The sequence below is a fragment of the Pagrus major genome, chromosome 21 (assembly GCF_040436345.1).
Source record: "Pagrus major chromosome 21, Pma_NU_1.0".
NCBI lineage: Eukaryota > Metazoa > Chordata > Actinopteri > Spariformes > Sparidae > Pagrus > Pagrus major.
In genome coordinates, this window is record NC_133235.1 from 22,640,856 (window position 1) to 22,656,031 (window position 15,176).

The 15,176-nt window shown below is 43.0% G+C and overlaps 2 protein-coding genes across 4 annotated transcripts in view; one reads left to right on the plus strand and one right to left on the minus strand.

Moving 5' to 3' along the window:
* bcl2b (BCL2 apoptosis regulator b) overlaps positions 1 to 7,245 on the plus strand; it is a 28,838-nt gene extending 21,593 nt beyond the window's left edge. Inside the window, exon 2 of the mRNA XM_073491554.1 lies at positions 3,247 to 7,245. Coding sequence (XP_073347655.1) covers positions 3,247 to 3,384 — 138 coding nt within the window. The 3' untranslated portion in view covers positions 3,385 to 7,245. The remainder of the gene's footprint in view (positions 1 to 3,246) is intronic.
* A 2,755-nt stretch (positions 7,246 to 10,000) lies between these two features.
* The window catches only part of LOC141016644 (5'-AMP-activated protein kinase subunit gamma-2-like), a 29,925-nt gene continuing 24,749 nt past the window's right edge, over positions 10,001 to 15,176 (minus strand). For 2 of the 3 annotated variants that reach the window (XM_073491134.1, XM_073491136.1), the window contains 9 exons: positions 15,114 to 15,172; positions 14,977 to 15,022; positions 14,836 to 14,890; positions 14,596 to 14,722; positions 14,225 to 14,390; positions 14,097 to 14,134; positions 13,835 to 13,981; positions 13,644 to 13,737; positions 10,001 to 11,415 (listed from right to left, as the gene is read on the minus strand). In XM_073491134.1, the coding sequence (XP_073347235.1) occupies positions 11,384 to 11,415; positions 13,644 to 13,737; positions 13,835 to 13,981; positions 14,097 to 14,134; positions 14,225 to 14,390; positions 14,596 to 14,722; positions 14,836 to 14,890; positions 14,977 to 15,022; positions 15,114 to 15,172 (764 nt within the window). In that variant the 3' untranslated portion in view covers positions 10,001 to 11,383. The remainder of the gene's footprint in view (positions 11,416 to 13,643; positions 13,738 to 13,834; positions 13,982 to 14,096; positions 14,135 to 14,224; positions 14,391 to 14,595; positions 14,723 to 14,835; positions 14,891 to 14,976; positions 15,023 to 15,113; positions 15,173 to 15,176) is intronic. The other variant, XM_073491137.1, reaches the window with a different exon arrangement.

The window sequence follows — 15,176 nt, forward strand, 5'->3', positions numbered from 1 at the left end:
TTGCCTCAGCAAACTGTTATTTTCCTGATGTAGGTGGAAAAAATGGATGGAGGCAGTGTTTTTGCCAGCTAACACATTCCCCTCAGCTGGAGGTTTGACTGAAGAGCTTGTTCTCTAATTAATACCTGAATCCTGTTGAGGAGGAGGAGGAGGGGGAGGGTATTACGACTCAAAGACCAGGCTTGTTAACTGTTCTCTAGATTAACCTGTCTGACATGGTGATCTTTTATTTTTAGCCATGATGATATGGCTGTAGGATCTGCTGGCCCAGATTTAAATATCTCAAAAAAACTGATGGATCGTCGGGATCGTCTGGAGACGTTCATGGTCTCCAGAGGATAATTCCTAATGACTGTGGTGATCCCAGACATTTCTACTAGCGCCACCAGCAGGCCAAAGTTTTCACTCCTACTGAAAAATATCTCAACATGCACCAGATGCACGGGTACAAAATTTGGTAGAGACATTTGTGGGTCCCAGAGGATAGTCCTAATCACGCCCCCAGAAGTTTTCGCTTATCCTATAAAATATCTCAACATTCAGTAGATGTATGAGCAAAAAATTACGTTCATGGTTCCCAGAGGGTGAATCCTAGCTATGGCCCCTTGAATTTGTTATTTTGCGTGACATATCTCAGCAACTATTGGATGAATCGGCGTGATTTATGAATTTAGTTCAGACATTATTGCCCTTTGTGTTTAGTACTACAGTAAATAGCACTTGTTAGCATGCTGTTCCTGCTGTCAATCTTGCAAACACCCACTAACATCTGCAGTCAATTCCATCATCCGCTCCAGAAAAAAATCGATGTGTCTAATTCAGAATGTTTTAAGGCTTTTAAACATCTTGCGGATGCAGCCTGATGAGATATATGAACTGAAAATAAAAACAGAAAGGCAAACACAGAGTCAGATGCCTGTTTGAGCTGATTAACCTTTAAACACCTGCATGTTCACACTAATTTGGCGTAAAAATGGTAAATGCGGGTGGTCAAAAGGGTAAACATTTCACCTGGCTAGAATGAGCACGTTAGCATTACCACTGTGGACATGTACCGACATAAGCAGTTAGCGCCTGGCTGTGTCTGATGACTTTAGTCTCAGAGCTGCTACCATGGCTGGAGTAGTCATAATTTTAGCCCTGGATAATTAAAAACACTCAACACACAAAGAAAATACTGTGTGGTTAAAGATATTGTCGTCTGATTTAAGAGCGCAGCGTGTTTTGACACCGGAGGGCCTAAAGTGGGAAGAAACTGCTGATCCTTCCTCCTGTGTGACACCGACTGGCCCCCCCGGCCTCAGGAATGTGCCAGGACGGAAAGGGAGGAGAAGGAAACAGGAAATACTTTTGTCTCCCCGCAGCACTTCAGAATTGATATCTCCTCTTTTAAATCCTGTGTGGGCCTTTGTTTGATAAAAGGAAGCTGTGTATTAAAATGTGACACTTGTGAAAATGAGTATAACGACCCAGTTTTGCTTTGATCAAGGTCGAGTAAGACGCGTGGAGTCTGGTTAGAATTACACGAAACATAATTACCGTAGGTAAATTGAGTTAAATCAAGACAGATTAAAATAGAATGATAATAGATGCCCATGGGAACTGACACAGTAATGTTGTAGTGGATTAAACTTAACAATTCACCATTGTTCACAGATAGGTCAAGTTACAGCTAAAACAGAGGCATCAAAGGAGCTCAAGTGAACACAACACTGCCACTAATGTGGTTAGCTTCACAAAAGAGTTGATATCCAATAGGAAAGTGTTGATATATCCTCTTTTAAACCTTTTAAAATACTCTATTCTAGTCGGGTTCAAGATAATCTACGTGTGTGTGTGTGTGCGTGTGTGTGTGTGTGTGTGTGGGAGAGCGAGGAGCTTAGCACCACGACTTCCTGTCCAGCTGTTCCTGCTGTCACTGGCTGTGAGCAGATGTCTGTATTTCCTTGTCTACAGACACAGAGCCGTGGTATTTTCTCCACAGATCTTACACACACACACACACACGCACATTCTCAATTCGTAACAGACGGCTTTTAAAACTCCTGTTAGCAGCAGAAAGCAGAGCCCCCTCGGACCAACATTAATATATTTATGCTTGAGTGCTGCGGCGCTCGTCCACGTGCTAAAAAAACACCAGAAATCTGTTGATGTGCGGTTGCAAATGGGCTCCTTTTTGGTGATTCCCATGTTTGTTTTAGTGTGTTTGTGGGTGCGCTGCGTCCCTCCGCATGAGGTCGTGCGTAGGAGGGTGGACATTAATGGATCTGCTTGCAAAATGGGTGTAATAACACTCTATTTCCACCCATATTTAGTGGTGGCGGCCAAGGGATTTAAGGGTCGGTTCACCCAAATTACAAAAAAAACCCAGAAACATATTTTCTCTCTTACCTCTAGAGGTATTCGTGCAGAAAAATGTTGTTTCACTTGCTCAGATATTGAGAGATTTTGTCCGCCACTTCAATACAATCAAGTTGGAAGTCTATATTTTACCCTCCAATAATGGGATGAAATGTTTTCAATGTCGTGATTGTCACAAATGAAATCCAATTCCCCTCCGTGGTCAAATCTCGAAGGATCTCAAAATTGTGTATTCATCCGCAACTGAAAATAGTTCCCAATTAATGTCGTCTTGTCCATGTAAAAGACAGCACCAACAAAAGTTCCTCTTTCCCACAGAAAACACTGCTCCTGAAACGCCTCGTCAGTAGTCCCGCCTTTAATTTTGTGACTTTGTGACATCACACTACGTCACAGAGTTAAACATATGCATAATTTATGCCTAGCGGCTAGATTGACACGTCAGAATTAGTTTACCTCCAACTTGCTCCAGCTGCTCTGTTGTTGTTAGCTGTCCTCGCTCAGGCGTGTGTGAGCTGACCAATCAGAGCAGACTGGGTATTCAGGAGGAGGGGCCTTAAAGAGACAGGAGCTGCAACAGAGCGTTTCGGACAGAGGGGGAATACAGAGCTGCAGCAGGGGACAGTGTGACACTGACAGTGTTTTTTGAGCATTAAAGCATGTAAACCTATTCTAGTAATAACCCAAAATAAAATTATGAACTTGAAAATGAGCATGCTGTGTCTCCTTTAAAGATTTATTCTTCTGTAGGAATAAACGAGATGCCAGCCTGATCCTGTGTGGTGTTTTCGTTTGACCCATCAGATAACCAACTGATGCAAGAACACACACATAGGTAAACACATAACTAACTGTCTGTCTTTCTTCTTCCTGTCTCTCTCCCAGGATGCCTTCGTGGAGCTGTACGACAGGCAGAGGGACTCCGTCTTCAGCTGCTCCTGGCCCTCCATTAAGACGGTCTTCGGCATGGCTGCGCTCGGGGCAGCCAGCCTCACCATCGGAGCCTACCTTACGCAGAAGTGACCGAGCCCTCCTTCTCCTTCTACCAGCGTGACTTTCTTTCTCATCCTCCTCCTCCTCCTCCTCCTCCTACCCCCTCTCCTCGTGCCTCTTCTTTTTCCTTTTAAAGACGCCCCTGACCCCTCAGAGACAACCTTCAGACTCTTCTGAATTTGGCTCTCTTCAAAGCCCCCTCTCTCTCTCAAGAAAACTCCCTCTTCCTCGCCCCATCCATGTCAAAACAGACACGAATCAAAACAACTGAAGCGGCCCACACGGCGCAGAGGACGTCTCGAGAAGAGCCAGCTTAGATGTAATCACACTAATCTGAGTACAACTGAGGAGAAGTTGTCTTTGTCTTTCTGCCTGCTTCTGTACTAGTTATAGCATGAATGTTGAGTGTTAGTGTAGACGTTGCATGTGTCAGAGCTCATGTGGGGCCTCTGTTCGGGAGGCCTTGATGATGGGGGGCCCGGGGACAATGACACGCCACGCCGGAGAGGAAGCGGCCGCAGCCCCGCCCCTGCTTGTTAGGGTGAAGAACCCCGTTTGAACCGTGGACTCCGGTTACCCCCCACCCCCTGCAGCCAGCCGTCCTTCAAAGGACTTCCTCCACAGAACAGCTGCTCAGAATGTATAATGGAAACAGCTTGCTGCAACCAGCGAGGTTGTGTGTCTACGGCTTTCACTCCTCAGACAGCTCCAGTGAACTCTGAACACACTGCACCATTATACTCTCCCCTGGCCTTTAATAGGAAGGGCCAGCGAAGGACTGAGGTCTGCTGATGGTTCTTTTGAGAGCTCCTTGATGGCGATTTGTATGTTGGTTTTCGGTTTTCGCAGCACAAGCTGTGCAGTTTTTTACGGCGGAAAAAGACAATGGAGTGGAAAACATGCCGAAGAAGCCTGTCGTTGCATAAAAATGTCAAATGGTGGTGAGGAAAATGTTGAGCACAGCACAAAAGAGCGAGGTAGAAGTAAACATTGAATTTTGCATCTCAAGAAGGGAGTAAGCCCCTGCAACAGAAGATTTTTTTTTTTAAAAGTGTGCATTCCTGAAGCAAAGTGATGAGAGCGCTCCTCTGCTAAAAAAACGACTCCCCTTTAAAAAGCATCCTCAGCCAAGCAACCCCTGAAGCTATCACTTCTTTTCTATTTTCTACCTCTGTTGCAGCTTTCTTTACTCTCCACTCAGTCCATTTGCGGCCAGATTGTTTGGGCTCACGCGGGTTTCAGAGCTGACCCCGTCGACATGCACCCTCCAGCTGCCGAGGCCCCACAGCCACTCGGTAATGCTAGAATCCACTCCGACAAAGACCTGACTTGTTGACGTGGACTGAGAGAGCCTCGCCTGGCCGCAGACGACTGAGCGGATCACCACGGCAGGCAGCAGGGTTTCAGTTCAGGAACTAAAGCTCAGTCAGCGTGTCCCCGACTGAGCGCTGGAACCTGAGATGTCCCCCCCCTTCTCTCCGCTCATTGATTCGTTCCTTTCAGCCTGTTTTATTGATGTTTGTCTTGTGTTACAGTCGGATAGAAAATTTTTGGGAACGCTCGCAGGCTCCCAAATATTTTGTTGTACACAGTACTTAGCAAGTCGGTTATGGAAAAGTGATTTTTTTCTTTCTTTCCTCTGTCATTAAAAACTTCTTTGTCGCATGAATGATGAAAGATACTGTCTTCACACAGCAGATACATATATCACCGTGTGTAACCGTATTTATATCAGATAGGGTAGAAGATAACAAATAACAGCAAAGAAGTTGCATTTTTCTATTTATTAAGAGGTACCAGATCACAGATTCTTTAACAGTAACTTTGATGAGATTTTTTTTTTCACTTTTTCTACTTCTATGGAATCACACTGTAACTACATTTTTTCCTGGCTGCTATTATAACAAGAAAAATGTTTTAAAAAGTGAATTTCTGTGTCGTATTAATATTGGCTTAAGGCTGCTATACTGTCGATTTTAACTTTTACTTACAGCTTAAACTGCCACAGATTTACAGTATAGTCCTAGAGAGCTGGAAACCAAAGTTAACTTGTATTAATCTTTAATTTAAAAAAAACAAAAACAAAACAAAAAGTAGCTTCACGAGAATACATGTCGCTTCACTCAGCCGAGTCTGTTCAGTGAGGTTTGCTGATCTCTCTGTCGAGGGTTTGTCTAGTGTTACTGTATAATATCAGCTTAACCTTTGTCAACTTTGTGCTCCCATGATAACTCAGTGCTTATCTGTAAAGTGTTGACCTGCCAGACATAAAGGGACAGTTCAACCCAAAATCAAAAAAATACACATATTTGCCTTCGTACCTTTCGGGCTATCTATGCTTGTAGATTGTTTTGGTGTGAGTTGACGGGTTTTGGGGATGTCAGCCAGAGACATGTCTGCCTTCTCTCTAATGTAATGTGTAGAATGAGATAAATGGACAATAGATTGTCTCTCTCTACAAACCGTACAGATGCGTATTAGAAGTGTAACCTGTTGGAAAACAGCATCTTTCACCTTGTTTTGGGGCAAAGTAACTCGCTTTTTCTTTACTATCAGATTTGACTTTTGATTCTGTGCATGCAGTTTTTATGTCCCAGTGACCATCGAAGGTGAAGTTATTGCCCTCTGCACAATCATTTAGACGGAAGCCTGATCTTGTAAAGCCAATTAATTACCTGCCCAGGGGCGTTGCCAAGATGGCTGCTGAGTGGCTGGCTTAAAATAACTGGTAACAGCTCAGTCCTGGAGGTTGCAAGCCCCCAGGAAGAGCAGAAGGCTTTGAAGCCAATTTCACACAGTGAATTACAGTGTAATTACACCTTCACATGATGCACAGGGGCCCAAAAGACAATGGCGGACTCAGGGTGTTTAAAAAAAGGGCACCAGCGTGCAGAATGTTGTAACATATTTATAGTTTGCCACTTTGCCACGTTATGTCCACGGGAAGGGCGATCGCCTCCCCTGAACCCACCTCGAGTCCACCAGTGCCCGGAGAAATGACTAGTTTCACCATCATAATTGGAAAAATCCTGTCCGATAACATCTGGAAAGTCTCGAGGAGCTTCACGATTAAATCATTTCATCCCCATACAAGTTAGCCGGGGGCCAAACCGGAAGTTAGCCAGCTGAGCAGGCGGAAGTCTCGTGTGCACACACCATGGGCCCCACAATGTGTCAGATCTGAGTAATTCTATACCCAGAGAGTCAAACTTTTTTGTCTTCATGCAACCCTGAGTAGCTTTCACTGGAATGAACAGGGCTCCGCCTCAGTCGCTGTATCCAGTTCTCATCATACGTTCATGGGAGGACCTCATTAATGTTTACATCCCACACTGTCACCAGCACGAGCCTCTCGTCCATGAGTAGACACAGAAAATAGTTCGTCTGTGGATCATCTTGAGTAACCGGGTCATGATTTCTGGAAAGAGACATTGAGACATTGCTGAGCGCCGTCTAGATTCACTGTATTTCAAGAGAAGGCAGACATCTCAAAAACAATCTTGATAGATACGTAGCACGACAGGTAAGAATGAAAATATGTGCTTTTGATTTTGGGCGAACCGTCCCTTTAAACCTTGTCTCAGTTACCACTATAAACCACCCCATTGTCACAAGAACAGTGTGTGATATTCCCAGTGATGTGTACAAGAGACAAACAGAGGGTTATTCACAAGCAGGAACAGTTTAACAGCAATATACTGTAATTTTTTTATATTCTCTGTGCATATATGAATGTAGGCACTATGGTTGCTGTACTGTTTTACGTCTATAATCACAAACCTGTAGCACTTAAAAAAAAGTGAATCGTGTTTCTGTTGTTTACTGCTATATCCACAATAAGCTAGTGGGATCATATTGTTCCTAATAAACCAGATTTCTCAAGCAGTCCAAGTTCATGTTACGTCTGCTTTCCCTTTTTTTTTTTTTTTTTTTTTGTTATTGATTCTCAGCTTCATCTGAGCTTGTCAGCAAGACAGAAGGAGAATAAGAGATGTTTAGACGGAGAGTATCAACAGTGCTCTTTTGATTATCTGTTATCTATCCACAGCTAGGAAACTGTAAATACGAGCCTGGCTGTGTCAACGTGACGAGTCTCCTTGTGAAGGACTGTGCATGAGCAGCAGCCGCACCCCATCAGACATCAAAGCTGTCCCCAAACACTGCACTTGTCAGCCTCCCTCCTCTGCTCCATACGCTGCTAAACACGAGTGCAAAAACCCAAATGCCCTGCGGCCAGGTTTTTTTTTTTTCTTTACACCCCCTGCCTCTGTTCTGATCACACTTGTCTTCAAAGGCTAAGGCACTCTTGCTGCTCAGTGGAATTTGTGAAAAGCATGATGCAGTAAAACTAATGTTGAAAGAGTTGAGTGGGTGCGAGAAAATGAGGGGAGAGAAAGAAAGAAGTGTGTGTGTGTGTGTGTGCGTGTGTGTGGATATATATCCCCGAGGAGACCAACAGCGTAGGGAAGTTCATTTGGGCTGGAGCCCCACGCAATCCCTCCTCTTCTCTCCCACTCGCCATGCATATAAAATGCATGACACGCTCTGAAGAGGAATTTTAAATCAAGCCCTAGACTTTCAAAAGAGAGTCCAGTGCGGGTGTGGATGGTGAATGTGTGTGTGTGTATAAAGAAAGATGGGCAGTGCGAAGAGGAGGAGGAGGAGGAGGAGGGGGGGGGGTGGATGGTAGTGAAACCCTCCTGCCTCATCTGCTTTAGGGCTACAAGGTGTAGAGGAGGCTTTCCCAGCACTGGGTATCACAGGGGAGATTGGGAGATCAAAGCAGATTGTCTGGAGTAAGTCTGGTCCGGTTTCAGCCCTCATTTGGAAGTCCATCAGATCCGCTCGTGGTACCTTCGCCCCTCATTTACAGGCAACCTTTGCTGCATTAGAAAAACTTCCTGCTGAAGTCGAGCAATTTCCTTGAAAGGGAGAGAGAGAGAGAGAGAGAGAGAGAAAAGCACTGCTTGGAAATCATTCATCTCTTATTGGGATGTAAATATTCAATGAGAAAGAGGTGGTTACTCATTACACCAGGATGGGATCAACTGCAGGAGCTGATTCTTGTTGAGGCCCTGTGCTGCCTGATCTGTGTACTACAGTGTCACCTTGTGGCTGCAGCACAAACACAAGAAAAACGTCAGGCAAATCGAGGGGCCTGCACATTTCTACCTCATCCACAGGAAAAACGACAGCTGATTTTAACCCAGCAGATCGTCATCAGCTGCTGAAATAAAAAACCAGCCTCTTCTCGGCACACTCTGGCACATGCTCGCCTATCCCTGCACTAAAATATCCTCAGGGCAGCATGCCACGAAGAGCTCCGGGGCTGAAAGCTCCTCTACAGCTCACAGCTTCGGGGGATGCCGTCTGTGCTTACTGATAGTCTTTCTCAGTAAAGTCTAATGAAAAAAATGCAGGGTCGTCTTAAATCTCATGGTAATCAGCTGGAGAGAAGACATGGAGAGCGTGTGGTGTAACTATCAACTACAAATCACGCCTGTGATCAAGTGATCAGCGGGAAGGCAGCAGAGACGGCTTGTTCAAAGCTGTAGACAGTGAGATAAAAGTCTTTAATGTCTGATACAAGGTGAGGGTAAACTGAAGGTTGGTGCATATTTGTTTTGTGGTGTTGCTCTTTAGGGTTTTGGTTGAGAGAACACATGAAATAAAATGCAGAATTATGAAAGTATTGCAACACTTGTACTTATTGTGGTCCACTAAGTGAAAGTGTTGTTTAGGTGGAACACACATTTGTCTGGTCAAACGCCGAGTACAGACGTCATCACAGAGTTATTGGAACTTAACAAGACCGTCTAAAGATCTGCAGATATTTGAGGCTGCAACAATCATTAGCAATCTCGCTCTACAGAGGGGCTTTCAAATTTTTAGCAGCCGACTGCTGCTAGATCCTACACACTGGACCTTTAACACGTCCATCTGAAGATCCACAAAACGCTTCAACAATCGTCTTCATTTGTGTCGCCAAGTGTTGTGTTTTTGTCCAATCAACAGTAAAAAACCAAAAGACAGTCAGTCCTCTATGATATAAATCACAGATGAGCAGAAAATCCTAACAAACAAAAAGCTAGAACTAATGAATTATGGCATTATTGTTTGAAAAGGTTGAATGAATGATTTAAAACAGTTGCAGTTTAATTTTTTGTCCGACGACTGACTGTTTCAATTGTATAAAGCTGTGTTTGCTACAGTCACCAGGGGCTTTTGTGAAGATGGTGGATGAACGGCTGGTTGGATCGCTTCACATACTTGTGTGTTGGGAGGTAAATAAACAGCGTGGTTGGATTACGAATTAGGGTGAGGCTGAACTTTTGTATATTTATTGGCACAATAACCAGGACACGCCTCAGAGTCAATTGTTTGAATACCATACATTGCAACCGAGAGTGCATAAAAATGAGCTAACAAAGAAGAAGAAAAGTCTAAATAAAGTAGAAAGTAAATAGGTAAAACATCACATTTCTGCCACCCTCAGTGGTGGTGTGAATGTCAAGACCTAACCATGTGAGAGGTGTGATGAAGGGGTGTTTGAGACAAAAAAGGTTGGAAACACATCCTTAGATCAATAAAAAAAACAGGTAAAAACACAGTATACCTGATTAAAATAAACTAAATCACACAGATATAAGGTACATTCAGTGTCCATTTATTTTTCTGCAGCCAGAAAAATAGAAAAAAAGTAAAACAAAAGAACATTCATACTGCTGAAGTGTAGTTTTTCTCATGCTTGCACATTTACAGTACATGTTGATCAGATACAAAGTCTCTTTGAACCGGACATATTGCCACAAATATATTTACAAAAATAACGTTAAAACTGCAGTCTCTCTTTTTAAACATGTTGACACATTCATAAAAATAAAGCTTTATGTGACACGTTTCCCCAAAAAACGATCCTATTTACAGTCAAAGATGGAGATGAGTCCTGTCGAAGCTACAGCTGAGAGCTGATTTGCATGTTTGTGTGTATCAGGTTATCTGAAGCGTCCAAAACTGAAAATAAACGTTAAAAAAATGTTTTTTAAACATATAAAAAGACATTTTTTGTTGTTGTAATACCAATAGAAAAATAATCCTTAAGTTGCAATGATTCTAAATCACTACTCATGTAAAATGAGTGAGAGGGACTCGCTCATAGTTCTTGGCTGACAGAATCCTTTTTCCAGGTGTTTTCTTTGTGTTTTCCTTCGACTGCTGCAGATGTTTGTGCTAAATTATTTCGAATTTGATGGAAATTCTTGAGACTAAAATCAACCAAATTTTAAGTAGAAGGACGAAATAGTCAACTTCTTGTATTAAAAAAAAAAACAAAACCCAAATAATTGCATTCGTTTGACAATTGAACGTCAAAGGACACAAATACAGTCAGTCTGAGGGAAAACAAAAGGCACAAATATTGATGGGGCATCGATCCCTCCGTATTGGCACTGGCAATTTTTTTTTTAATGACAAAGAGTCATAAAAATGGCCACATTGTAGGTGACGTGTAGTTTTGCTACCAAACATTACGTTGCATCTGTGAATGGTCATCATTCTACATCAAATAGTGAGCAGAACGAGAGCTTTCCTGGAGTTGATCACATTCAGTATCGACGACAAAATGCGACTAAAAAAATCGACTGATGACAGCAGCATGATCAGAACTACACCGGAACCTTAACTCATCAGTCTCCACGTTCCCTCCATCTCCCCGGCTGGTGACCATAATGCATCTCTGTGTGTTTGAGAGTGCGTGTCTGTGTGTACAAATACAATATGCTGTGTGTGTTTTTTTTATCTGATCAGTGTTCAAACAAACAAACTAAAAAAAAAAAAAAAGATCAGAAAATCAATCCTCAGTGCAGGAACTCCACTTCATTCAGCTGTCTAGCTCTTTGGTTTCTAAGCCTCTATAGTGCATCAGTTGCAGGCGTCTCTGGGACCTTCAGACTGACTCGGCTCAGCCTTGCGCTCCCAACCTCAACCTTCAAACTTATTTACTCCCACTGTCTCTCCTCTTCACCTCCTCTCACTCAGGCAGGTTCTCCTCCTTACAGGCGTCTACGGAGACAAAGAAAGAGCACAAGTGAGGACACGACGCACAAATAAACACACCACAGCATCCACAGGATTTGTGTTATTTCACCCAAATCTTGCTTAAATAGTTTCATCCGTTTTCATCATTAATAATTATGCATGACACGATCTGCTGTAAGATCTCACTGGCAGAAATAAAAAACAGCATTAACGTCTTCAAAACCATGAACATTTTGTGGTTAGACATGCAGTTTCACAAAACATTTTCACAAATCAATGTTTCTAGTTTTACTGACTTATGAAGTCAATAAAAGTCAGAATTAGTAAACTCTGCCTGCGTTTTATCTCTACAACATGTAGACATGTCGGTCTAAATCGAGCTTCCTGTTTTCAAAAACAAGATTCATCATTCTTTTTGAAGCCGCGACCCACCGCCCCATCGGACGCTCTTTAAACTCAGTGTGAAGCTGCAGCCGACTGGTTATTTCCACAAAATTGAAGTTGCGTTATGCAGTGATATAAATGATGATACAAACATCTCGATTAAAGAAAGCGGAGCTGAATGCTCGTGCATCATGTTTTCCTTCACAGCATGTTGCTGATCTGCAGCCTGAGCAAACCTCCGACACTGAAATCATTTAAATGATGCAAACATCTGTTATTTGTTTTCACGCGTATCAATACAAAACATATTCAAAGTAGAGCCAGCTCCTGGCAAAATGCAGCTACGTCTACTAAAAGCCAAACACAACTGAGCAGAATTTATAATACATGAAGCCTCTGGACAGGACAGGTTGTGTCAAACCTGACGTTTGTGATTCAAACCACTGTGGAAAACTTTACTCTGTGGAAGTTTTGTTTTTTTTTTTGTTTGTTTTTGTTTCACAAAGCTGGATTCTAACTACAAGCACAGGCTTTAAATGTAATAACAATGGACTCATCTTGTATAAAAGGACAGTGTGGGTAACATACCATCCCAAAAGACTGATCACTTTAGAGGGTAAAATGAAAACAAACCAAAGTCTATCAAATGTTACCTGAATGTAGCCTGATGAAACCTGTTCATGCCATTCTTTCTGTAATTTCACTCTTTTCTGTACACAGTTTTTATACAACTTTACACACTGATAATTAACTGAGAAATACATGTAGGGAAAATTTGATATGAGTATCAGCGCAGACCCGAAGCTGTAGTCTTCATCGATTCGTTTTGCCACCAGTTTGTTCTCCGCTCAGTTTGCTCTCTAAAACCTGGATTATCCTCCCAACCTGTGGACGTTTAGGAGTTCTGTTACTCCCTAGAGTCTGCATATTCCAAAGCTTGTTGTAGTCTGGTGGCATCACAATTTGGAGGTATGTGGACGTCAGCACATGATGAAATGTACATCTAGCGAACCCTAGTGGACCCTTGCAAGCGTGTAAAGTTTTATTCCAGTTCAAAATGTAAGTACACCCAAAAATTTAAATTTAGTCATTACCTACTCGCCCACATGTCGATGGAAAGTTGGGGGAAGTTTCAAAGTCCACAAAAAATTTCTGGAAAAACTGGAGTAGCTGTGGATTTGTTTCCATACAGCTGTGGGTGTAAGTAACAGCTTTTCCCACAGGATGCATGCTAACACCTTTAGCTTGGCAGCTACAGTGAAATTTCGGCTTATAAAAGGATGTAAATAACATCTTTTCAAATTCCTGAGACTTGTATTACACCGGTCGAGCAGTATGGAGCCATGCTGTTTTTTCAGTGGTTGTTTTCTGTTTCAAAACAAGTCCCCATCTACTGCAGTCGTTTAGAAGAATGTTGCAACACTGTTTTGCTGTGAAGCTCCAGAAATGTTTGGTGTCTACAAAACTTCACCTGACTTTCCATCGGCATGGGAGTGGATAATGACTGAATTTTCATTTTTGGCTGTACTTATTCTTTAAGTCCATCTGTTTTGCAACGATTTACAAATGTGTGACTACCCAACGGGCTTATACCAGGTATATTACAATGCATTGGTGAGAGCAGACACTGGACTTGTTTTTCAGAGGACGACAGCCCTTTCATCCTGACACAAAAGTCCACACAACACTGCTGCACACAGCGGCCTCCAGCAGGACAGACAGGACGTCAGGCACCATGCCAGCTACAGGCGACAACCAGCCGGAAATAAAATGCGAGTGTTTCCTACCCGGGACAGGGTTAGAGGGCGGGGTGGGGAGAGAGCTCAGGGTCCAGGAACAGAGAGGCTAGCGATGCTGAGCATCTATACCTGCAGGGCTGAGCACCAGAGCCTGGAGGATGTCCGACAGGGAGACGATGCCCTCTATGCTGGAGCGCTCGTCCACCACCACCAACCGATGCACCTGGAGGAAAACACAGAGAGATGAACTTGATATCAGTCCAAGGTTATTTCCAGGCAACAAAATGTCTGTACACGTCTTTATGTTTGAAAATTCTCACTTCAGCTTTGACTATTCTGTCCACAATGGTCTCCATCGTTTCCATTTTGTGGCACTTCATGACTCCTTCGAAGTACTGAGAGCGATGTTTCAGAGCCTGCGTCACTGTGATGTCCAGGTTGTTGTACGTCTTCTCAGCAGCCAAGTTCTGTGAACAAACATGAATACACATTGTATAAAGTAGTGTGACAATAAACCACAGAGCAGTTCATCCTCTAATATTTGGTATATTGTCTCTTAAAAAACATGAAATTTCTACTTACAATCACGTCAAACTTGGAGTAAATATCCACAACTTTGCCTGTAAGAGAACATGAAGGACTCCATTAAGTAACTAACTTAATTTAGCATTATTACTAAATTTCATCAGCAGCGGAGTTTCTGATCTTACCAGACTCATCCACCACAGGCAGGGCAGACACTCGTCTCTCTACAAAGATGTTGAGTGCTTTGATGATGGGTGTGTCCGGGTGGATGAAAGCGATGTCGTGGTACGTGCCGATGCCGAGCTCCCCGAGAGTCTGCTTCATGAAAGCTGGCTTTGGCATTTCACACATCTAGAGAACACAAACACACACACGATGAGGCAGAGACGTGTTCTGTGTGATCACTCTCAACCCAATTCATTGTCACATTTCATTAGTGTCCAAGTTGACCACAAGGGGGCAGCAGACAAGTGAAAGTGGGACAAGTTCTCATCAGAATCATCCGTCATGTAGATTAAAATGCTATGCAGACTGACGGTGACGGTGCTGGACTCACAAAAAGCTGGAGGAACTTGAGGATCCTCTTGTGTGTGAGAATATAAAGTGCGTTCCCCGTCACAGGGTCGATGACAGGCAGGCGGTGAATTTTGTTTTTGATGAGGGTGTACACTGCATCAAACAGGCTGCAACACAACAAACACAATGGCCAGTTACAGGGAGGACGAGAAATCAGATCACATACACACAAACAGATGTAAAAACAGACAGATTCATTATTTACAGTCAGATACCGCACCTCGCATCAGGTGATATGTTGACCAGAGGTTTGAATGTAGCTGGGAGGTAAACCTCTGTGTAGAAAGAGATGAAATATTCAAGTTTATATATTCTGCATCTTAAATATTACATTATACATGCTACAAAAACATGACCTCACCTCTCCACGTCTCGAGCTTATGTTCCTCTAATTCGTAAATTTGCACCTGAAATAAAAGAAGAAATAGAAAAAGGTTTAAGAAAAAAACAAGAAATCCTCAAAGAAAGAGGCAAATCTCATCTGTCAGGTGGACCTACCATCGGTGACTTATAGTATCTGTGCAGTATGATGATGAAATCTGTGATTGTCAGCATTCCTGT